The 23072-nt window shown below is 42.8% G+C and overlaps 1 protein-coding gene and 1 non-coding gene across 5 annotated transcripts in view; one reads left to right on the top strand and one right to left on the bottom strand.

Moving 5' to 3' along the window:
- The window catches only part of Tpx2 (TPX2 microtubule nucleation factor), a 62490-nt gene that overhangs the window by 15925 nt on the left and 23493 nt on the right, over positions 1 to 23072 (top strand). For all 4 annotated transcript variants that reach the window (XM_037205300.1, XM_037205301.1, XM_028887529.2 and 1 more), the window contains 5 exons: positions 1812 to 1928; positions 12891 to 13061; positions 17329 to 17451; positions 20535 to 20661; positions 22887 to 23015. In XM_037205300.1, coding sequence (XP_037061195.1) covers positions 12956 to 13061; positions 17329 to 17451; positions 20535 to 20661; positions 22887 to 23015 — 485 coding nt within the window. In that variant the 5' untranslated portion in view covers positions 1812 to 1928; positions 12891 to 12955. The remainder of the gene's footprint in view (positions 1 to 1811; positions 1929 to 12890; positions 13062 to 17328; positions 17452 to 20534; positions 20662 to 22886; positions 23016 to 23072) is intronic.
- On the bottom strand, positions 13925 to 14026 carry LOC114705608. The gene has a single exon (XR_003736416.1). It is a non-coding gene; the product is annotated as a U6 spliceosomal RNA (small nuclear RNA).

Here is a 23072-nt window from a genome sequence, read left to right on the forward strand (position 1 = left end):
GTCCTTTGCCTTTATTTGACTTTTTCTCATATTGAAAAAATACAAACTACTAAAGAATTATTTGCTGCTATAGTAAATATATTTGTTGTTTTGCCTGTAAGTCTGTGTGAGGGTGTTGGATCCTGGAGTTACAGACAATTGTGAACTGCCATATGGATGCTGGGAACTGAACCCAGGTCCTCTGGAAGAGCAGTCAGTGCTCTTAACCACTGAGCCATCTCTTTATCCCCTTGTTGTTTTGAGACAGGATTTCTTTACATATCCCTGGGCTGTTCTGGAACTGACTATGTTGACCAGGCTGACATCAAACTCACAGAGATCTACCTGCCTCTACCTCTCAGCTATTAGGATTAAAGATGTGTGCCACTATGCCTGGCTAGTGAGAATATTCTTTCGTGTGGCCTCTGTGTATTAGTGTATTACAACATCTGTCAAGTCCACTCCCCACTCCGGTCATAATGTGTACCCTCTGTTGGTTTAAGTGTCTATTCAGTAGTATCAGATTGTCATTTTGGGTTCAAAATTATTGTGGCCTTTAGCCAACTGAACCAACTGATTGACCTTTGAGTATATTGTGTGCTTAGGTTAGTTGATATTAGATACTGTTTGTATACAGATAACATGATAAAGTCTATATTCAAGGGTTTTCTGGTGTGCTTGAGGACAAAATAGTTGATTCTTTGTGTGTGTGTGGTATTGGGGTCTGAACCCAGTACCTTGCTTGTGGTAGGCGGAGCGGCTGGGGTACCCTGTCCTTTTTGTGTGTGTGATGATAGTAATGATTACTACTGTTGAGATAGGGTCTTGTAGCTCACATGGGCCTGAAAGAAACCACATGGCATAGGCTGTTCTTGAACTCCTAACCTTCCTTCACTGCTAGATGCTGGGTTTGTACTACCACACTCTGTTTATGTGGTGCTGGGGTCTCTGTGCTCAGGTCTTTGTGTATATTAAAGAAGAACTCTACCAATTTTATTTTTAAGACGGAAACTGGGTAAGTTACTAATATGTAAATAAAAATGGTATTTGTTTTGTAAGAATTCTGGCAGTTTAGAGGTGAAGGAGATGGACGAGACAATACAGGAAAGGTTGGATTTATGAAGTATGTGGGATACAAACTGACATTTGTAAGGCAGTGTGGCTATCTGGGGCTGAGAACGACAGGTTGCCTCTCTAGTGAACTGGATGGATAGGAAGGTCCTGCTAAGTTGACAGCAAATAGCAGATGTGAAACACTGAATCATACTAAGTGGGTTGGTGTGGAGACCAGCCCCCACTCTTATATACCCAAGAACGCTTGAGGATTGAGGGATAAGAGACTTAGTTAGAAATAGAGAAACAGAGAAAACACAGGATGGACTCGGGTAGGCCTGGATCTTTCCACCAGCCCAGAACTTTATTCCAAAGGTCTATTTATGACAATGCCAAGGGGTGGAGCAAAAGACCTCCCCCTTGCTAGTTACAGTCACCTGGTACCAGGCCTGTGGTCCAATCAACCTCTTATGCAGTCCTGCTGGGTACAGCTACTAGGAAACCTAGTGGGCTCCAACAGGTTGGCAAATTTGAGGTTTTCTAGTATGTAAATAAAAGCTTTTTTTTTTTTTTTTTTTCCCTTTTCTTCAAGACAGGATTTCTCTGTGTAGCCCTGGCTGTCCTGGAAGTCGCTCTGTAGCCCAGGCTGGCCTCCAACTCAGAGATCCACCTGCCTCTGTCTCCCAAGTGCTGGGATTAAAGGCGTGCGCCACCACTGCCTGGCCAAAAATTTTCAAGTTTATTCTTAACCTTTTAAAATACCTTTCTGCTGCTTCCAGGTTCTTAATAAGTGGCTGTGGGACTGCAGAGGTTCAGAAGAGACCTGAGAAGGTGATTGCTGTCTTGAGGCCAGGCCATAGGACGTGGGCTGGAGAGACGAGTTAACTACAGGTCAGGTGTGTATCCGTGGTGAGTGACACTCAAAGGAGGCAAATGTTAGCGTACATACCAGCTTCATAAATGTTTAAATATCTTACATGTGTCTTTTTTTTTTTTTTTGGTTTTTCGAGACAGGGTTTCCCTGTGTAGCTTTGCGCCTTTCCTGGAACTTACTCTGTAGCCCAGGCTGGCCTCGAACTCACAAAGATCCACCTGCCTCTGCCTCCCGAGTGCTGGGATTAAAGGCGTGCACCACCACCACCACCACCACCACCACCACCACCACCACCACCACCCCCCCCCCCCCTGGCACATGTGTCTTTTAAAGCTAGTACATATTTTAGGAAGATATTCCTTACATTTTGGAAAAGGAAACGTAAAATCGTCCACTATCCTACTTCTTAGAGAAATTCTGGCTAACGTGTTGTTGTGTTGGGGCTGGAAGACAGAGAGAGCTTCACACTGAGCTGCTAGTAGGCTCAATCCTTTTTGGACTTTTAATTTTTATTATTTTTATTTTACTTTGTGCATATTTTAAACTTTATCTTAAACATATGAGTATTTTGCCTGCATGTCTGTCTGTATATCACTTGTGTGTCTGGTGCCAGGAGAGGCCAGAAGAAGGCATCGGTTCCCCTGGAACTGGAGTTATAGACCATTATGAACCACCATGTGGGTTCTGGGAATCCTATCCAGGTCCTCTGGAAGGGAGACTAGTCTTAAGTCACTGATCCAGCTCTCCAGCTCTCCTCTTTGAACTTTGTTTTGAGATAGCCTAGAACTCACAGATATCTGCCTGCCTCAGAGCTCAGGGATTAAAGGTGTGTACCACCACACCTGGCCCTGTCTGTACTTCCTGTTTTGAGTCAGGGTCTCACTCTGTTGCCCAGACTGGCCTTGAACTGTGATCCCCCTGTTTTTACTTCAGTAGCTAGTATTACAGGTCTGGGCCACAGTGCCTAGCTTAAATGACATTGCAGAGTTTTGTCTGAGTCTATATTTTAGCTAGGTATGGGGATGTAATCCCAGACTTAGGATACTGAGGCAGGAGAATCAGAAGGCTAGCTTTTGCTATATATTCAGTTCAAGGCCAGTCTGGCCTATATTTTTTGAGGCACTGTCTCAAAAAAACAAAGCAACCTGGGTGGTGGTGGCTCACACCTTTAATCCCACCACTTGGGAGACAGAGGCAGGTGGATCTCTGAGTTCGAGGCCAGCCTTGTCTACAGAGTGAGTTCCAGGACAGCCAGGGCTACACAGAGAAACCCTGTCTCAAAAAATTTTAAAAAACAAAGAACAAGTTGTGCTTGGTGGCAGATCCTGTAATTCCACTACTTGGAGGTGGTGGCAGAAGTATTAGAAATTGCAGGTCAGCAATACGGTCATTTTAAGACTGGACTGGGCCACATGTGATCTTGTCTCAAAAATATGTCAAGGGAGGTATGGGAGTGGAGGAAGCCCTGAGTGAATATATTTCGTTAATATGAACACATACACAAATAAATAAAGCTTTAAAAAAAATACAATATGAGCCAGGTGTGCCTTTAATCCCAGTACTTGGAAGGCAGTAAAATCTCTGTGAGTTCAAGGCTAGGCTAGACAGATCTATAGTGAGTTCCAGTATAGCCAGGGCTACATAGGGAGACCCTGTCTCAAAACAAAATCTGTAAAATATGAAGTGTGTGTGTGTGTGTGTGTGTGTGTGTGTGTGTGTGTGTGTGTGTGAGAGAGAGAGAGAGGATGCATTCATGTGTGCAATCAGGGCCATGAGTACGTGGTGTGTGTGGAGGCCCGAGTGTGTTTAGGAGTTGGCTCCCCCCTTTCGCCATAGATTCTCGGGATGGAGCTCAGGTTGTCAGGCTTGCCCACGATCCCCTTCACCCATTGAACCATCTCTGTTGTCCTTGCTTGTCTTTTGAGATGAGATGTTGTTCTGAGATAGCTGAGGCTGGCCTCAGGCTCGCTAGGCAGCCTATGTTGACCTTGAACTCATGGTTGCCCTGCTCCCTCAGCTGCCCAAGTGCTGTGATTCCATTCACGATGACACCATGCCTGGCTGGAATTGGTAAATTTGAGAAATAAAAACACATTTGTGTGGTGTTTCTGGGTGAATTAGAACAAGTCTCCAGTGTGTCCTTGGTGACTTCTGAGTGTTTGGATGGTGAGGGATTGTTTTGGATTTTAAATTGACCCAATTTTGGGAGCTTCATAGATCTGTTTCTGTAAACAGATCGGATTTCAACATAGACATTAGCAAATGTGGATACAAAGTTCATTGAACTTTCTTCAGATGTAGTTTGTAAGTTTGATTAATAGTCAAAGCCAGATGTTGGATATGTTGCCATTTGTTGACCCTTTTTAATCCCTCATGTGCAATGAAAAAATGTAGATGTTTTCTCTCTGGGTAAAATGAGAATATGTGTTAATGTGGTAAGATCACTTAGCCCTGTGAAGGTGGGAGAGGGTGTTGGTGAGAAAATGTCTTGCCTAGATGAGACTTTAACTGACTGCCTCTAATGAAGCCTTGACTTCTGCTGACTCTCTTGAATTACCAAAGCTTTCTTCTCTGTCTCACAGTTGGGTGGTGAGGTGCCTCTCACATCCTCTGTTTTGCTAGGAGCTGCTAGCCTGCAGTTTCAGGCTCGATTATTAGAATGTGCTCTGTGCTGCTCCCCACCCCTTCAGAACCTGCCCCTTTTGATTTGTAGAGCTTGTCAAGGGCACTTAGTTTTGGTCTGAGAGTGAGTGAAGAGAGATAAGAGGCAACATGAGGCTAATTTCAGATGAATGTAGAAACAGGTTATATTGCTTCTTCTACAGCCTTCCTCCTGTGTGTTTACCTCCATTTGGTTCCTTTTTTCACCCATTTCTTCCCTAGAAAACGTTAGTAAGACTCTTTGGTTGTTTGTTTGTCTATTTATTTATTTCTTTATTTTGGCTTTTTGAGACAGGGTTTTTTCTGTGTAGCCCTAGCTGTCCTGGAACTCGATTTGTAGACCAGGTTGGCCTCGAACTCACAGAGATCTGCCTGTCTCTGCTGGGATTAATGCTGGAATTAGAGGCGTGCACCACCACTGCCTGGCTCTATTGTCTTTTATCCAAAGGGAAATGATTACACATGTGTATCTTTTCAGTGTTTGGGAACAGATGGGCTATATGATATGATGGGTGATATTTAACAGGCAATTTTATAAAGTACTTGTTCATATATAGCATATTGATTCATGCATAGCATATTGAGTAGGCTTTCTTTACTTATTTGTTTTATTATCTATACAGAAGAGGGTGCCAGATCTCATTACAGATGGTTGTGAGCCACCATGTGGTTGCTGGGAATTGAACTCAAGACCTCTGGAAGAACAGCCAGTGCTCTTAACCGCTGAGCCATCTCTCCAGCCCCTTTCTTTACTTATTTAAAGAATATTTCTACTTTATTTTATTTTGCTTGAGTGTTTTTATCTGCATCAATGTATGTATACCATATGCTTACCAGGTACCCATAGAGGCCTGAAGAGGGTGTCAGATCCCCAGGAACTAGAGTTATAGATGGTTGGGAGCCACCATGTGGGTGCTGGGAATCAAACCCCTCCTCTCTGGAACAGCAGACAGTGCTCTTAACTCCTGAGCCATCTCTCCAGCCCTAGACTTTTTTTCTTTCTTTCTCTGATTTCCTGTAGGATTATTTTTCATTAGAAGCTGTTTTTTCAGAGTTAGTTCCCGGACAGTCAAGGCTACACAAAGAAACTGGTCTCAAAAAAAAAAAAAAAAAAAAAAAGTTGTTTTTTTTTGTTAGTTTTTTATTATTTTAATTTTGATTTATTTCTTTTGTAGAGGCAAGGACTCAGTATGTAGCCCTTGCTGACCTGGAATTAGCTGTGTAGAACAGGCTGGCCTTGAACTTAGAGATCCACCTGCCTCTGCTTTCCAGTGCTGGGATTAAAGTGCCACCAAGCCAGATACTGAGACTCTTTGTAATTTTTCAGGAGCCTGTGTTGTGGCAGTTTCAGATAATTTTGAAATATGAAGCTAATTCTCTTGCTTGGCAGCTTGTTTTGTTTAAGGGAATGTGGTTGACATATGTGCCTTCCCTCGCTTCCTTCAGTGAGACCTGTTGACAGAAATTCAATCTTGATTAAGGGGTGCAGGAAGGGACCAGTTCCCACCATTCATGGGCTCTCATTTAAACAGCTGCCCTTAGCTTTGACCTCTGCGGTATCCCACTAGGCTCCAACAGAACAGACTTTAATTTTTGATATTTGGACATCCTACTGTTTATTGTTTGTGATGAGGCAGTGTGTGAACTGATCTTGATTTAGCAGTTAGTTGCTCTGCTGTGTGTCCTGGTCCTTGCTACGTTCGTTGGTTCACTCCTCGCTGAGCTACCTCCCTGACCTGCTTCACTTTCTTCATATAATTTGTCAGCCTTTGAGGGAGAGGAGGAGATCTCAAGAGATAACGGATACATATTTGTTAGTTTGATCCCACTTTGAGGAGAGGCAGGGTGTTTTTATTGTTCTTGTGTTTTTCTTATCTGAGACAGTCTCACTTTGTAGCCCAGGCTGGCCTGGACCTCATTGTGTAGCCCAGGATGCCCTCACACTTGGCAGTCTTCTTGCTTCAGGTTCTCAAGTGCTGGCATTATAGGTGTGGGACACCGTGCCCAGCTAGAGTGGCAGGGTGGCCTCCTGAGTTGACCAATCAATACCCTTACACAGTCACACATGTAGGCAAATAAATAAGTCATTAAAAAATAAAAAATAGACCATTGGGCTGGACAGATACCCAGTGGTTAAAGTGCTTGCTGGTTTTGCAGAGGACCCAGGTTTGAGTTCAATACCCGCATGGTACTTCATAGCTATCTGTAACTGCAGTTCCAGGGCATTCGATGCCCTCTTAGGACCTCTGCAGGCAACTTGCATGCAGGTGGTGCACATATATACATGCAGGCAAAACACTCATCATACAAGTTAAAAAAAAAAGATGAGGCTTAGCAGTTAAGAGCACTGGCTGTTCTTTCAGAGGTCTTGAGTTCAATTCCCAGCATCCATATGGTGGCTCACAACTATCTATAATGTGATTTGATGCCCTCTTTTGGCGTGCAGGCATACATGCAGGCAGAGCACTCATACTTAAAATGCATAAATAAATAAATCTTAAAAAAACACATATCCATGCCTTTAATCCTAGCACTCGGGAGGTGGATCTCTGTGAGTTCGAGGCCAGCCTGGGCTACCAAGTGAGTTCCAGGAAAGGTGCAAAGCTACACAGAGAAACCCTGACTCGAAAGAGTAGGAAAGGGGCTTGAAAGATCGCTCAACAGTTAAGAACATGTCTGCTTTTCCAGAGGCCCTGGGTTTGATTGCTCACATTCCCATGGCAGCTAAGTTCCAGGTGAATCTTATCCCCTCTTCTGGCCTCTGCAGACACTGCATACAGGTGGTACCCAGATACACAAACAGATAAAACACCCATGCACATAAAATAAAAAGAAGTAAGAATTCCAAAATAAATACAAGGAAAAGAAAAGGAAAGAGGCTTCAGTAAAGGACCAAAAAACCACCCCCCCCCCAAAAAAAAAAAAAAACATATCCTAGTGTGCTCACAGGTTCTCAAGAGAGAGTTGCTGGAATCATAGTTTTCAGAGGGCCAAGTGCGATTGTGGCATTTTACATTCCTGTCCTTTTCTTCCCCAGCTCTGCTTGTCTTCATTATAGTCCTGCCTGGGAAGTGTTCCCAGTGACCTCAATTAGCCATTGAGATCATGGGAATCTAAGATTTTCCCATGTCTCCCAGCATAGTTGTTCAAAAGAACAGGAAAATGGCCTCCTTTCAACCAGGGAATTTTAACTATTGCCAGAGAAACCCTTCACTAATGGTCTTTTTTTTTTTTTTTTTGGCCTTTATTTATTTATATGCTATGAGTTGGTGTGTATTGTGTGCAGTGTGGCTACACAGCAGGTTCTAGGCCAGTCTGTGCTATATATAAGTCCCAACCAGCAACAACAACAAAAAAGCTTGGGTGTCGTGTTGCACGCCTTTAATCCCAGCACTCTGGAGGCAGAGGCTAACTGATAAATTGTTGAGGCCAGCCTGTTGTACAGATCAAGTTCCAGGCAAGCCAGGGTTACACAGTGAGACCCTGTCTTAAAACAAAAACAAAACAGCAACAAAAATAACAAGATCAACAAAACAAGGCAACCACTAATGAAAGTGGAAGTGAAGGAGAGTGGAAAGTTTCCAGTGGCACAGTAGAGAGCCTTCTCCGAGTCAAAAGACCCTGGAGAACAGGTCAGGAGCCAGCTTACAGGCCGATGAGACCTGACCCTCCCAGCACCGCTGATTCCCACAGTAGGTGAGGGTGTCAGAGGGTGTGCTGCAGCCCGGAGCCAGCCCTTCTTGACATGGCTGGTACTGAGTAGTTAGTCTGATCCTTAGCTTCCTCTTCCAGCGGGAGGAGTGATGCTTTACAAGGTTGTAAATGGGCATTAGAAACAATAAAGATTTAGTACTTACTACAAGCTGGCTTCTCTGGTAGCTGTATTCCGTGTTTGTTTGTTTATAGCCACTGTTTTAAGTGTTGTCATGGTTTTTGGCAAACCCTTGTTTTTAATGAATTGTTATCTATAAACTGCAAAAGTCAGATGTTACCTACGGTTCTTTCCAATTCCAGAGTATCGTGTTTCTACACTAAGTCTTCAACTAGGATGTTGCTATGCAGAGTTAAAGCCATAATGCGTTCATGGGGAGAGGTTGAGTGGTGTGTATGATGATGGCACTGTAGAAATCTGCTCTTTGGCCAGGCGGTGATGGCACACACTTGAACTCCAGAACTCAGGAGGCAGAGGCTCTGTGAGTTTGAGGCCAGTCTGGTCTACAAATCGAGTTCCAGGACAGCCAGGGCTACACAGAGAGATCCTGTCTCCACAAACAAAATCAAACAAAAAAATCCCTGTTATTTATTTATTTTCTAGACAGGTTCTCACTATGTAACCCTGGCTGTCTTCAAACTCACAGAGATCTGCCTGCCTCTGCTTCCTAAGTGCTGGGATTAAAGGCGTGCGCCACCACCGCCTGGCTGTTATTTGTTATAACAATTATTTCTGAGACACTATAAAACTCAGAAATACTTTCCTCATTACTCAGGTCACTGAGGAGCTAAGTAAATGCTGGCCAAAGCACCGGGCAGTAATGAAGGTTGGTGACTGAGCTCAGTGTATGGTGGCTGTGGTGTAGTTTAGAGACCTCCAGTATGCAAGTTGCCAGTGCATAGAGTTGGTGGTGATGGGGTTAGGGACCTGGCACACTCCTCTCCTCTTCTGAGGAGTATTTTCACATCCCTTGTCTCATTTTTACCTCATAAAAATTATTTTAGAGAAAAAGTAACAAATATGTACAGAATATTAGCTATAAAAATGTTTTTCTAGAAGTACTTTTAAAGTGAAAATATTGGGGAAAATTCTAAAAATGGAATATAAATAATTTTATATATCATTAAGTGATGGTATATGCTCAAATTTGCCATGGAGTATGTGTAGAATACGTGAAACAGATTCAAAATGTGCTAGGATTGTAGCTTTTTTTTGTTTTGTTTTTTGAGACAACGTTTCTCTGTGTAGTTTTGGTTCCTATCCTTGATCTTGCTCTATAGACCAGGCTGGCCTTGAACTCACAGAGATCCACCTGTCTCTGTCTCCTGAATGCTGGGATTAAAGGCATGCACCACCACCACCTGGCGGGATTGCAGCTGTATGACTGTAATGTTTGTTTGCTCACTATGTAGCCCTAGAACTTGTGTGTATGTAGACCAGGCTGGCTTTGAACTTGTAGTAAGTCCTCCTGCCTTTGCCTCCTGGGTAGTAAGATTCTAGGTATAAGCTACCAGACCTTGCTCTGTTTGTGTGTGTGTGTGTGTTTGTATTTTGAAACAGGATCTTATGTAGTCTAGACTTGTAGGTGGAGTTTCTCTGCATCCTGGCATTTGCTCCCAAATAACCAAAAAGAGACTTAATATTAATTATAAATGCTTGGCCAATAGCTTAGGCTTGTCTCCAGTCAGCTCTTACAACTTACATTAACCCATTTCTATTAATCTATGTGCTGCCCTGAGGCTTGTTTACTTCATCAATGAACTTCCCATGTTGCTTCTTCCCAGTCTGTCTCAAGACTCCTCAGACTCGGCTCTTCTTCCCAGCATTCTCTCTGTCCTGAAAATCCTGCCTAGCTATCAGCCAATCAGCTTTTTATTAACAATGAGAGCAACACATTTTCACAGTGTACAGTAGGATTATTCCACAGTGCAGACTAGCCTTGGCCTCTACTTCCTAAGTGCTGAGATTACATGTGTATGCCACTACACCTGGCTCTGGTTCAATTCTTTTTTTTTTTTTTTTTTTTTGAGACAGGGTTTCTCTGTGTAGCTTTGCACCTTTCCTGGAACTCATTTGGTAGCCCAGGCTGGCCTCGAACTCACAGAGATCTGCCTGGCTCTGCCTCCTGAGTGCTGGGATTAAAGGCGTGCGCCACCACTGCCCGGATTAGTTCAATTTTTATAAAAGTTTTTTTTGGGTTAAATGAGCATGAACTTTCTTTCTTCTCTCTCTCTCTCTCTCTCTCTCTCTCTCTCTCTCTCTCTCTCTCTCTCTCTGGAGACAGGGTTTCCCTGTGTAAAATTCTTGGCTTCCTGGAACTTGCTCTGTAGACCAGATTGGTCTCAAACTCACAGAGATTCGCCTGGCTCTACCTCCCCAGTGCTGGGACTAAAGACATGTGCCACCATGCTCACTGAGCATGAATTTTTAATTAGTTTTTATAGGAGTTTAAAGAAAGGCTTTTGTTTTTTGTTGTTTTTTGTCTTGTTTTGTTTTTCTGAGACCAGGTCTCCCTCTAAAGCTCTGGCATGGCTTGGAACTCAGTAAGTAGACCAGGCTAGACTCAGAGATTACCTGCTTCTGTCTTCTGTGCTTTGATAAAAGCATGCTTTACCACACTCAGCTTAAAGAAAGGTTTTAAAAAAAAATATTTGTGTTTGTGTGTATGTGTGTGCTATGATACATATATGAAGGTCAGAGGACCACTTACAGGGGTCAGATCCTCTTTCATGTGATACCAGGAATGGAGAGCATAGATTGCCAGGTGTGGTAGCACATGCCTTTACACTGAGCCATCCCACCAGTCCCAAGAGGGGATAACTTTATGTAAATATTATAGGTATCTACTTTTCTCCAAGATAACAACATTTCTCCTTTTGAGATAGGGTCTTGCTGTATAGTCCTTGTTGGCTCAGAGTTTGCTGTGTACCAGACTGGACTCTAGTAGCTCGTCTAGAGTTTTCCTGCCTCTCTCTTCTGAGTGCTGGAATTTACAGGCTTTGTGCCCTGATGGCCTGTCTCAACAGCTCACTGGGATTCATTGGCAATTATTTGTCAGTGGGTATGGCCTCTAGGCTATTTTTCAGACTGCTTTCAGCTATTTTGTTACTAGATAGAACTGGAATGGGAGGGTTAAACTTACTACGTTTGTACACAGTGGAATGCAGAGTTTTGTTGGCGTGGGGGGAGGTCTGTATTGTTGACTTGACTTGTTCTTTGACTTAGGCATGTTAAGGCTTTGATGTGTATTAAGTCGTTTTCTTCATGCCTAGGGAATTACGTTTTGTTTTTCTCCCTCTGTGTTAGATCAAACCCATACCCTCATTCATGCATGCTGAATTTGCTTTCTACCCCTGAGCTACGCCTTCAGCCCAGAAATAGAGTTTTCTTAAAATATTCCTGAGGAATGAAAACTAGTACTTGGCAGAACTATTCGTAAGGCCCTCTGCTAAGCACCCCGATGTACAACTTAGACGGGCGTTTGTCCTGCAGTGGACCAGGAGAAGCGTTTATGGAGTTAACTGATAGAAAGTTGGATGCTCATTGTTCTAGAGGAGCTAAAGCTAAGCTAGCACTGTGGTTTGGGGTACTTTGCATAGCATTTCCTAGAGATGTAGTTGGACTTGGGTAAAGATTTTTGTCCATAGGTGTAAAAGTTAAAGATGTGTCTTAGAAATTAGGTTATGAGGCACACAGTGAAAACATAGGTGGAGAAAGGCTTAGAAAGAAGAAAATGACAGGCTGAGGGAAAATTAATAATGAGTGCAACACCCAGCAGTAAAGGCAGATTGTAGGTACTCATCAAAATTAGCCTTTTCTTTAAAACAGAAAACAAAGCTTGTTCATTTATCTGTTTGGGTGTGCATGCACGCCACCGCATGCCTGTGGAGGTCAGAGGACAGCTTGCAGGAGGCAGTTTTCTCTTTTGCCACCCTGTGGCTTTTAGGGATCATACTAGGTCATCAGGCTTGGTGGAGGGTACCTTCTTCACCCACTGAATCCTTTCAACAGCCTCAGACTGGCTTCTTTCCAATTCTAAAAACAAATAATCTCCCAGGCAACTAATTTTGAAGGTGATTTGACAAAGTAGGGTATATTTTCCAGATACTTTTCCTTTTGTGTGTGTGTGTGTGTGTGTGTGTGTGACAGGATCTCACTTACTGTATCCCTGGCTGACCTGGAATTTATTTATCTAGATCAGGCTAGTCTCAAACTCAGAGAAATTCTCCTGCCTCTGCCTCCTAAGTGCTGGAATTAAAAGGCCTGTACCGCCATGCCCAGTTTCAGATGATTTTCCTCCTTTTTTTAAAAAAATAATTTATTTATTTTTATTTTATGTACATTGTTGTTTTGCCTGCATGTATTGCCTGTGTGAGGGTGTTAGATCTTGGAGTTAGACAGTTGTGAGCTGCCGTGTGGGTGCTGGGAATTGAACCCAGGTCCTCTGGAAGAGCACTGGAAAAGCAGTCAGTGCTCTTAACCACTGAGCCATCTCTGCAGCCCCCCAGATGGCTTTCAAAATTGGAAATGTAAAACCAAAGTAGTTGGTAGGGATCGATACTTGATATTGACTGATATACATCCACTTTCTTCTAACATTTCTCTCCTCAGAAGTCGATCTATTGAGTAGAGTGTTAGAATCCTGGGAAAAGCTTCTCCTGCGCTAAGTGGGGGCAATGTCACAAGTTACAACTACTTACTCTTTTGATGCCCCCACCAACTTCATCAACTTTTCATCTTTGGACGCCGAAGAAGATACTGAAAATGTAGACTCGTGGTTTGGTAAGTTGCTACTTTCTCTGCCATTTTAAGGATTAGTGTCTCGTTTTGCACTGGGGACATTTTAAGAGTTAGAAGGGTTGGAGAGATGGCTTAGCAGTTAGGAGCATTGGCTGTTCTTCCCAAAACCCACTATGTTAGCTGAGAGCTGTCAATGGCTCCAGTCCCAGGGGATCGGATCCCCTCTTCAGGTCACCAGAAGCTCCAGGCATGCACGTGGTGCATAGACATGTGTGTGCAAAGCACCCATACACATAAAAGTAAATCAATGAGATGAAGCAAGAGACTGCAAAAAAGTAACTAGACTATTCTGTCTTTTTCTCTCCTCTCCTCTCCTCTCCTCTCCTCTCTTCTTTTCTTGCCCCCCTTTCTTTCTCTATTTAAGGTTTTTTTTTTTTTTTTTTTTTTTTTTTTAAGGTTTTCCATGTAGCTCTGGCTGTTTTAGAACTCACTCTGTGGACCAGGCTGGCCTCAAACCCGAGAGATCCACCTGCTTCTGCCTCCTGTGTTTTGGGTCTAAAGGTGTACGCTGCCGCCGCCGCCGCCGCGCAGCTTAGACTATGCATTCTTTTCCACACCATTACACACCTTCTAAGCCATGATTTAGATTTAAAAAAAGAAAAAAAAAGTGAACTTTTCGGCTACATAAGATATGTAAAATGAGGTTTTTTGAGATCAGGTTTCACACTGTAGCCAAGATTGGTCTAGAACTCTTGGTGGTCCTGCTTCATTTAGCCTTGGCATTGCAGGTGTGAACTACCATGCCTAGCTTTTCTTTCATTTTCTTTTTTTTTTTAAAGTTGAAAACATCATCTTTACTGATAATTTAGGTTTACAATACAGTTCCACAAAAACAAGAGGAAAAAAAAGATATGGTATACTTCACAAATTTGCCTGTCATCCTTGCGCAGGGGCCATGCTGATCTTTTCTGTATCATTCCAATTTTAGTGTATGTGCTGCTAAACCCTCCAGTCTTCCTTTCTACTCTCCTGCCTTCTTTTCTTTTTTTTCTTTCTTTCTTTCTTTCTTTTTTTTTTTTTAAGATTTTTCAAGACAGTGTTTCTCTATGTAGCTTGGAGCCTTTCCTGGAACTCGCTCTGTAGCCCAGACTGGCCTCGAACTCACAGAGATCTGCCTGCCTCTGCCTCCCGAGTATCTTTTCTTTTCCTTCCTTCCTTCCTCCCTCCCTCCCTCCCTCCCTCCCTCCCTCCCTCCCTCTCTCTCTCTCTCTCTCTCTCTCTCTCTCTTTTGAGGCACTATTTCACTACATAGCCAGCAGCCCAGTTTGGACTCAGCAGACTCTATGGATTTCTCCCATTATCTGGTGCCCAATGTGGGGGAGAAATCCGAAGAGTCTGTTTAATGAACAAAGTAATGTATTTGGGGTTTAACTCACTACCATGGGAGATTTATTGTAGGGTCCAGGAAAGCTGAGCTATGTCCCACACTGATTTGCCTGGTCCAAGATCTCAGCATCCAAAACCACAAGGAGGCGAAGAGAGGTCCCTGTATGTGCATCCAAGGTCTTAAGGGTACCCAGCAGCCATGCCCCAGGGGCAGGTACTTCAAGGTCAGAGGCAGGTGTAGCAGTTACCTGCGCTTCACTAAGGGCAGTGCTTCAAGATCGTGGCTAGAACAGCTACCCACTACATCTCACCTGTGTAGGTTCATGTAGCTTGCGTTTCAATCAAGATGATGAATATTCTAAAAATCACAAAGATCCCATGTTGCCCTTTTATTTTATTTAATTTACATTGTTTTTGAGATCAGTCTTACTGTGTCTATGTATCTGAGGCTAGCTTTGAATTCTTGTGCTCAAGAGATCTCCTTTTGATTAGATTGTGCCTGGCTTTTTGAAATCTCTCAAGCCTCCGACTTTTTAGGTTTTGGAGACAGTCAAATCTGGCTTATGGTCTCCAGCTCCGAGGCTTTACCTCCCTCATGCTGGAAATTGAGTCTCAATTCATTTTTTAATTTCAAATTTTTTTTTTTTTAGTCATGATGTTATATATCTGAGGATGATCTTGAACTTGCCATTCTGTTTCAATCCCTGTAGTGCTAAAGTTATTGGAATATACCACCACTCCCAGCTTATGCATTGCTTGGGACTGCATTTAAATACTTGTGTATGGTAGGCAGGCACTCCACCAACTTGAGCTACATCCCCAGCCCCCAAATTATTTTTGTGTGTGTTTTTTAAAAAATGTTTAATTATGTCAATCTGCTTTGGGTATGTGTACTTGAGTGCATTTGCCTACCAAAATCAGAGGTGTTGGATCCTTTGGAATTAGAATTACAGGCAATTGTGAATCGCCTGATGTGGTTTTGAAAACCTAACTCATGTCTTCTGAAGAGGGTTATACACTCTACCACCAAGCAATCACTCCAGACTAGTTTTTGTTGTTGTTGTTGTTGTTTTGATTTTGTTTTTCAAGACAGGGTCTATCTGTGTAGCCCTGGCTGTCCTGGAACTAGCTCTGTAGACCAGGCTGGCCTTGAACTCACACAAATCTGGCTGCCTCTACTTCTAAGTGGTGGGATTAATGTTATGCACTACCACTCCACCTCCCAAATAGTTTTTAAATGGAGACATTATGGTACCAACAACCTAATCCACAAACAGATTAGAGTCCTGTGATGTGGTGCAAACCTAAAACTAGGCCAAGATGGTTTTTGGTTTTTGTTTTTTTAAAATTTTGTTTGTATTTCTGTGTATGTCTGTACGTGAATGAGTGCAGTACCCATGGAGGCCAGGTGAGGGGGCCCAAGGTCATAGAGCCTAATTTGTGGGCTGCCTGACACGGATTCTGTGAACTGAGTTTTCGTTTTTTCTGCAAGAGCAGCAAGTGCTCTTAACCATGCAGCCATCTCGACAGCCCCCCGCTGGTAGTTGTAGTTTGATACAACTTTGGGATGATGTATAAGTCCAATTGTTGATGAGGCTTCTTCATTTTATCCTTTCTCTTGTCTCCACCTTCCTCATTAAGAGACATTGACATCAGTGTGTGGTAGGAACAAGAATGACTCTATTGCAGCTGCCCTTACCACTTAAAATGCAGAGTCCAAATGAGATGGTGTCTGGTATTCAGTGTTACTCTCAGCAGAGGGCTATGGTGGAAGGAAGAGCAGATAGTCTGGCCTGCTGCCCTAGAACAGTCTTCTCCATCCCATAGCACTGCAGGCCCGAGGACTGTCTGAAGATTTCTTTTTACAAGTTTTTCTTTACCCTCCTGATATCCACAGGACGAGAATATTAGCATGGCAATACAATTAAATACAGTTTTGAAGGGAAAAAAAATGTTTGGACTGGAGAGATGGCTCAGAGGTTAAGAGCACTGGCTGCTCCTCGAGGACCTGAGTTCAATTCCCAGCAACCACATGGTGGCTCACAACCATCTGTAATGTGATCTTGTGCCCTCTTCTGACCTGCAAGCATATATGTAGGCAGAACACTGTATACATAATAAACAAATAAATCTTTAAAAAAAAATCTGTAACTTAGAAAACTACCTTAGAAGCCGGGCAGCTGTGGCATATACCTTTAATCCCAGCACTTGGGAGGCAGAACCAGGCGGATCTCTGTGAGTTGGAGGCCAGCCTGATCTACAGAGTGAGAGCCAGGACAGGCCCCACAAAAAAAAAAAAAAAAAAAAAAAAAAAAAAAGAAAGAAAGAAAGAAAGAAAACAAACTACCTTCGTTTATATTTCTTTGTTGTTTTCTTTCATCTTATCACATCTTCTAGCATGGCTATAATCAGAATGTGCACAGTGTAGTTATTCAGGGGCTCACTGTACTCCTGTAGCTTGACACAGCCTGCTGTTGCTGGGACAGATTGTTTTTGTACCAGCTTTAGTCACAGCAAAATCCAAGATAAAACTCCGAGAAAGCTTTGCTCTGCTCCACTCACACACCCCACGCTCTGTGACTATAATCTGTTCCTTGTAATCTTACAGTTCTGGTGGCCACAGTTTTCTTCAAGGAGAATGTGATGTATTTTAGTGGTAGATAAGGCCATATAATGGTGTGGCCCTGACCGTGTATCTTAACAAAGGCAAAGGAGTACAGAATCCGAAGCTCCCTTTTCTGTAAGGCCTTGTTGGATGTTGCAAGGGCTTCGGGGACAGATTGTGCAGTCTGTCCCTGACCGCACGCCCCTTTCCTGTAGTTGCTAGAATTGTGTTTTTGTGAAAGGTGCTGGAAATGGACTTTAGTCCCCATTTTAATGCGTGATTCTCCTCTGTTTTGCTTCCTTACTGATGATTTCACAGAGGAGAAGGCCAACTTGGAGAACAACTTTCTTAGGAAGAAAGGAATAGGGGAGCTTTTTCAAGGCAAAGCTTCCCTGAGAAAAGCCAAACCTCAGCAAGGCCGTGCCACACCGTTGAAGGCAGGTAAGGAGAAACAGCTTAGACAAGACCCTCAACCAAGGCTGCGGTGACGAGAGCTGCCGAGCTGAGGGAATCACCACCAGAGACTGTAATTTTGGTTTGTTAGTGACTGGGTGAATCTGGCTCATGGTGGATGTGCAACCATGTGCTGCTCTTTTTCCTGAGAAGAGGCCAGGCTGTCCTCAGACTGGTGATCCTCTTGCCTTCACCTCTTGCTGACATTGCAGGCACCACCGTATCTGACTGTGGTTTTCTTTTTATATGCCTTTAGGATTCATTTTTGAACTGTTTTTCCAGTGCTGGGGATTAAGTCTAGGACCTTATGTATGCTTGACAAGTGCTGTAACTGAGTTATAGTGCTGTCCTGAGTGCTAAGTTTTTTTTTTTTAATATTTATTTATTTATTTATTTATTTATTTATTTATTATGTCTACAGTGTTTTGCCTGCATGTCTGCAGGCCAGAAGAGGGCACCAGATCTCATTACAGATGGTTGTGAGCCACCATGCGGTTGCTGGGAATTGAACTCAGGACCTCTGGAAGAGCAGTCAGTGCTCTTAACCGCTGAGCCACCTCTCCAGCCCTGAGTGCTAAGTTTTTGAAAGATTTTGTACCAAGGTTCATGAATAACGTTAGTGTATAATTCTTGTGATTTTTTTTTTTTAAACTGGCATTTGTTTGTTTTTCTTTTTACCTTTTGCTATGCTGGTGATTGAATGTAGGGCTTTTGAGTATGGTAAGAAAATGCTTTACAGGTAGGCTGCATCCCAGACCTTAGCTGATGAAATTTTTAAAAAATGGTTTCATGTAGCTCAGGCTGGCCTTTTTAGGTCACCATGGCCAACCAAAAAAGTGTTTTTTAATTGATAAACATAATTGTATGTTTATAGGGTACATTGTGATAATTTGATAACATGTATATGATGTATAAGCAAAGTAGCTTTTATAAGCAGGCCTTCTGCATAACTTTACCTGAGTTAAGGCTTCCATGTTTAGGAATGATAATATTTGTGTATGGGATACATATGATTTTAATTTAGAATTCTGTATCATCACACTCATACATGCTTATGTACACATACTCATATACACATGTATGTGTATATATATATATATATATATATATATATAATTTTTTATTTTTCTTGAGATTTGAGTACTGATTAGGTTTTTTCCCTCATTTTGGGGGCTATTAATTTAAAATATTTATTGCTTGAATTTATACAGACATACTTTTCTTTTAAAAATGTATCTGCTTTTTTATGTGTGAGTGTTTTGCCTTGCCTGCATGTATGTATGTGTATCACTTAAATGCCTGGTGCCTGTGGAGGTCAGAAGAGGGCATCTGAACCCCTGGAACTGGAGTTACAGATGGTTGTGAACCACTATGTTGGTACAGGGGATCGAACTCAAGTCCTCCCAAAGAGCAACAAATGTGACTAACCACTGAGCCATTTCTCCAGCCCATATGATATTATTTAATCAAATTTATTCCCTATTAACTCCCTTTCAACTCCTTTTCTATCCCTTCTTCCATCATTATTTTCTCTCAATTACATGATTCCCCCCCACCCCTCCTTGAGACAGAGTTTTTCTGTGTAGCTCTGGCTGTCCTGGAACTCACTCTGTAGACCAGGCTGGTCTCGAACTCACAGAGATCTGCCTGCCTCTGTCTCCTGAGTGCTGGAACTAAAGGTGTGCACCACCAGCACCTGGCTCATGTTTTCTTTTTAAACTACTAAGTCCACTTAGTGCTGCCAGTGTGCATCAGTGTAGGACCGTCTACTGGAGCATGAGTAGGAAGCCTCTCAGGATGCATTTCTGAAGAAAACTGACTCTCCGTATCCCAGCAGCCATCAGTTGCTAAAGCTGCTCAGCTAGGGGTGGGACTTCATGACCCACTTCTTCATCCATGTTGGATTTTGTCTGGTTTGATCTTGGTCATGGTCTTGTGTGTGAAGTCCTAGCTACTAGGAGTTAATGTGTGCAACTGCCCTGTTGTTTCTGGATAAGTGCTGTTTAATTATAGTCTTCTACTTCCTCTGGCTCATAAAAGATTTCCACCCCCTTGATGATCCCTGAGCTTTAGAGGCGATGGTATGATGTCCCGTTTAGATCTGAACACTACAGTCTTATTTTTCTCTACACATTGACCAGTTGTGAGTCTCTGTGTTAATTGCCATCTGCAGCAAAAAGAAGCTTCTCTGAGTTTTGCGAGAGGCACTAACCTATGGGTGTGAAGATAAGTACTCAGGGCAGTTTGATACTGAGTCCACTTTGCAGAATAGTAGCGGTTTGTCCTCCCCAAGGACCCATGACCTCCCTAGCCACAGGTTCTTAGACCTACTAATGGTGTCAGGTGTGAATTCCATTTTCTGGGTGGGCTTTAGATCCAATCAGAAAGTGGCCGGTCACTCTCCTAACAGTCCTCTCACGGTTGCACTGGTGGGTGGGGCGTGCCAGGGCACTTGGCACTGCAGCTGGCCGGGCTCACATCTGAGAAGGACTGTTTCTACTTCCCGGTAGTGCACGGACCGCCTCAGCTCTAGGAAAGCTAGCTAGTAGGACCGGGGCTTCCCGTTTGATGCTAATTTGATTTCCTTCATGTTTTGTGACCCAAGTGTGGTCAGTGTCGAGTTCTGGAGGGAAGCAAGGCACATTGGCAATAACCTGGAATGTGTTTAGGGCGGTGTCTATAGGGGACCCACTGACAAAAACTTGCAAAGAGGTAACGTGTGTGGCTCTGGGCTTTTTATTTGATGGCTCATGGTGTCTGGGAGAGGCACTGTCTCCTGTTATAGGGTAACTCCAGTTAAACCTTCCAATTTTACATTGAATTCACGTTGATGGTGTTTGGCTTGCATATATGTCTGTACATCCTGCCTGCGGAGGCCAGAAGAAAGCGTCAGAACCCCTGGAACTGGAGTTACAGACAGTTGTGAGTCACCACGTGGGTGCTGGGAATCTAAGCCCAGGTCTTCTAGAAGAGCAGCCAGCGTTCTAGCGGTTTAAAGGTTTAATGTGTTTATAAGTGGGTATTTTAGGATACTTGTGCAGTAGTCTAATTAGGTTTTTGGTCTCTCCTAGTTGACAACACTTACCATAACGAGGCAGAAAAGGAAAATGTTCAGAAACATTCCGTTCCATCAGATGCTTGTTCTTCTGTGAATGCTGAAGGGAATGTGTCAGGAAAAACTCCTGTCCGGCCTCAGAGGTAAGAGCGGGGCACAGAAGGTGTGGGTTTTACTGGTCCTGCTCAAACAGTACAGTGACGCTCAGGTCTTGTGTGTCAGTGCTTGTGGGGTGAGCGAGCCTGCAGGGTTCATTTATAGGTGAGAGCTTATACATACTTGGTTACTCAAGGCCAGGATTCAAACTCATCAGTTTGATTTTAAAAGCTTTGTATGGATAAAATGGTTATGTTTTTCTGATGTCAATTACCTTTCTCCCTTTTTTTAAAGAATTTCATTTATTTTATGTTATGTGTCTGGTGTTTTGCTTGCATTTATTTATGTATGTCATGTGCATTCCTGGCGCCTGGTCAGAAGGGGGCCGGACCTTCTGGAACTGGAGTTGCAGACAGTTGTGAGTCCTCATGTGGGTTTTGGGTTGAACCTGTGTCCTCTGCAAGAGCAGCCAGTGCTCTTAACCACTGAGCAATCTCTTCAGCCTTCAAATACCTTCCTTTGTTTAGTATTACAGAAGCTTTTTCGTGGTTAGGTTTGTATATATATTTTCTGTTTTACTTTTATTCTATTTTTGCTTTTTATTATTCATGCTTAATATTTTGTGGCGTTAGAGTTTGAGCCAGTCTTGTTTGTACTAAGCATACTTTCTGTTACGGAGTTATATGCCCTGCTCTTATTTAAAATTTTATAATTATGGGGCTGGAGAGATGGCTCAGTGGTTAAGAACACTGACTGCTCTTCCGGAGGACATGAGTTCAATTCCCAGCACCCACATGACAGCTCACAACTGTCTGTAACTCTGGCTCCAGGGAACTCCAACACCCTCATACAGAGATACGTGCAGGCAAAACACCAACACACAGCAAATAAAAATAAATAAATAATTAAAGAATCTTTAAAAAGGTTTAATATTACATATATATAAATAATATATATAGAGAGTGTGTATGTTTACGTATGTATGTATGTATGTTTGTATGTATGTATACCGTCATGCATATGGACAGTAGTTGGAGTCAGTTCTCTCCTTTCACCTTGTGGTTCATGGGGCCTGAACTCAGACCAGGTCAGGCTTGGACACAAGCTTCTCTGCTCACCGAGTCATCTGATCCCCTTCCTCCCGATTCCTGCCTTTCACGATAATGTGGAGCTTTTAAAGTAACTAAACAATCACAAAAAGTTAAGTTTTTGTAGATGGCACTTAGTGGGATCTTGCTTTAAAAACAACAGCAACAAAACCCAGCTTGGAGGTGGTGGCGCATGCCTCCCCCCCCAACCCTGTCTCACACCTTTAATCCCAGCATTTGGGAGGCAGAGGCAGGCGGATCTCTGTGAGTTTGAGGCCAGCCTGGTCTACACAGTGAATTCCAGGACAGCCAGGGCGACACAGAGAAACCCTATTTCAAAAACAAAACAACAACTAAAACAAAAAACAAAACAACCCCCCCCCCAAACAAACAAAATAACTGGTCTCATTAATTTTTGTTGTACTGGAATGTTGTCAGCTTGTACTTAGTACTGTATTATAATTATTAATCTGGTTAGACCTGTCACTGCTTTGTTTCCTGCTCACTGTCTTTTTCTGTTGTTGTGTTGTTGTTATCCTATTTTCCTTGCCCTGTGTTTTCTATTTAATCTTAACCTTCCCATGTCCCCTCTGGAAGTGAACCCAGGTCTTTGCTCCCTGTACTTGCTAGGCAGGTCTTTACCACTGAACCATCCCAGCCCTCATTCAAATATATTTTGTATTTTTTTTTTAACTCTGTTTAAAATTTGAGGCAGGTTCTCACTGTGGAGCTATGATTGTCCTGGAACTCAGTATGTAGACTAGGCTAACCTCAACTCTCTCTCCTCCTCTACCTCTTAAGCCCTGGGATTAAAGGCGCATACCACCACACCCAGGGTTCTGATTCTAGTTTTCTGCTTTTGAGCTAAGTCTTGCCATCCTGCTGTAGTAGCTTTCCTGAGTGCTGAGATCACAATAGCACAACCCTCTTTAGTCTGTTTTGTTGGTGTTTCCAAAAGTCAGTTTTATTGAGGTCTAATTTGTAAAACACTAGCAAATTTGAATACCAGCATTTTATGGTTGGAAATAGCAAATTTTCACAACCATTAGATTACTAGAGAATGGTTAATAAAATAAGCGTTTTATTGATCTTGTAGTTTGACATACTTTTACTGTTTGAAGAGCATTTGTATATCTGTAGTAAATGTATTCATTTTAAGATAAATTGTGTCGATTCTACCATAGGAGATCTGTTAGACTCTCTGCTCAAAAGGAATTGGAGCACAAAGAAAAAAACCATGACCTTGTTGAAATGAAAGCAAAGAGATGTACCACTCCTGCTAATGACTTCCCACCTTCCAAAAAAATGAAATTGTAAGTAGTCAAGGTTTCTTACTCTTGCCTTGCAGACCACCGACCTGTGTGGTAGGT

Source organism: Peromyscus leucopus, chromosome 4, assembly GCF_004664715.2.
Source record: "Peromyscus leucopus breed LL Stock chromosome 4, UCI_PerLeu_2.1, whole genome shotgun sequence".
Taxonomy (NCBI): Eukaryota; Metazoa; Chordata; class Mammalia; order Rodentia; family Cricetidae; genus Peromyscus; species Peromyscus leucopus.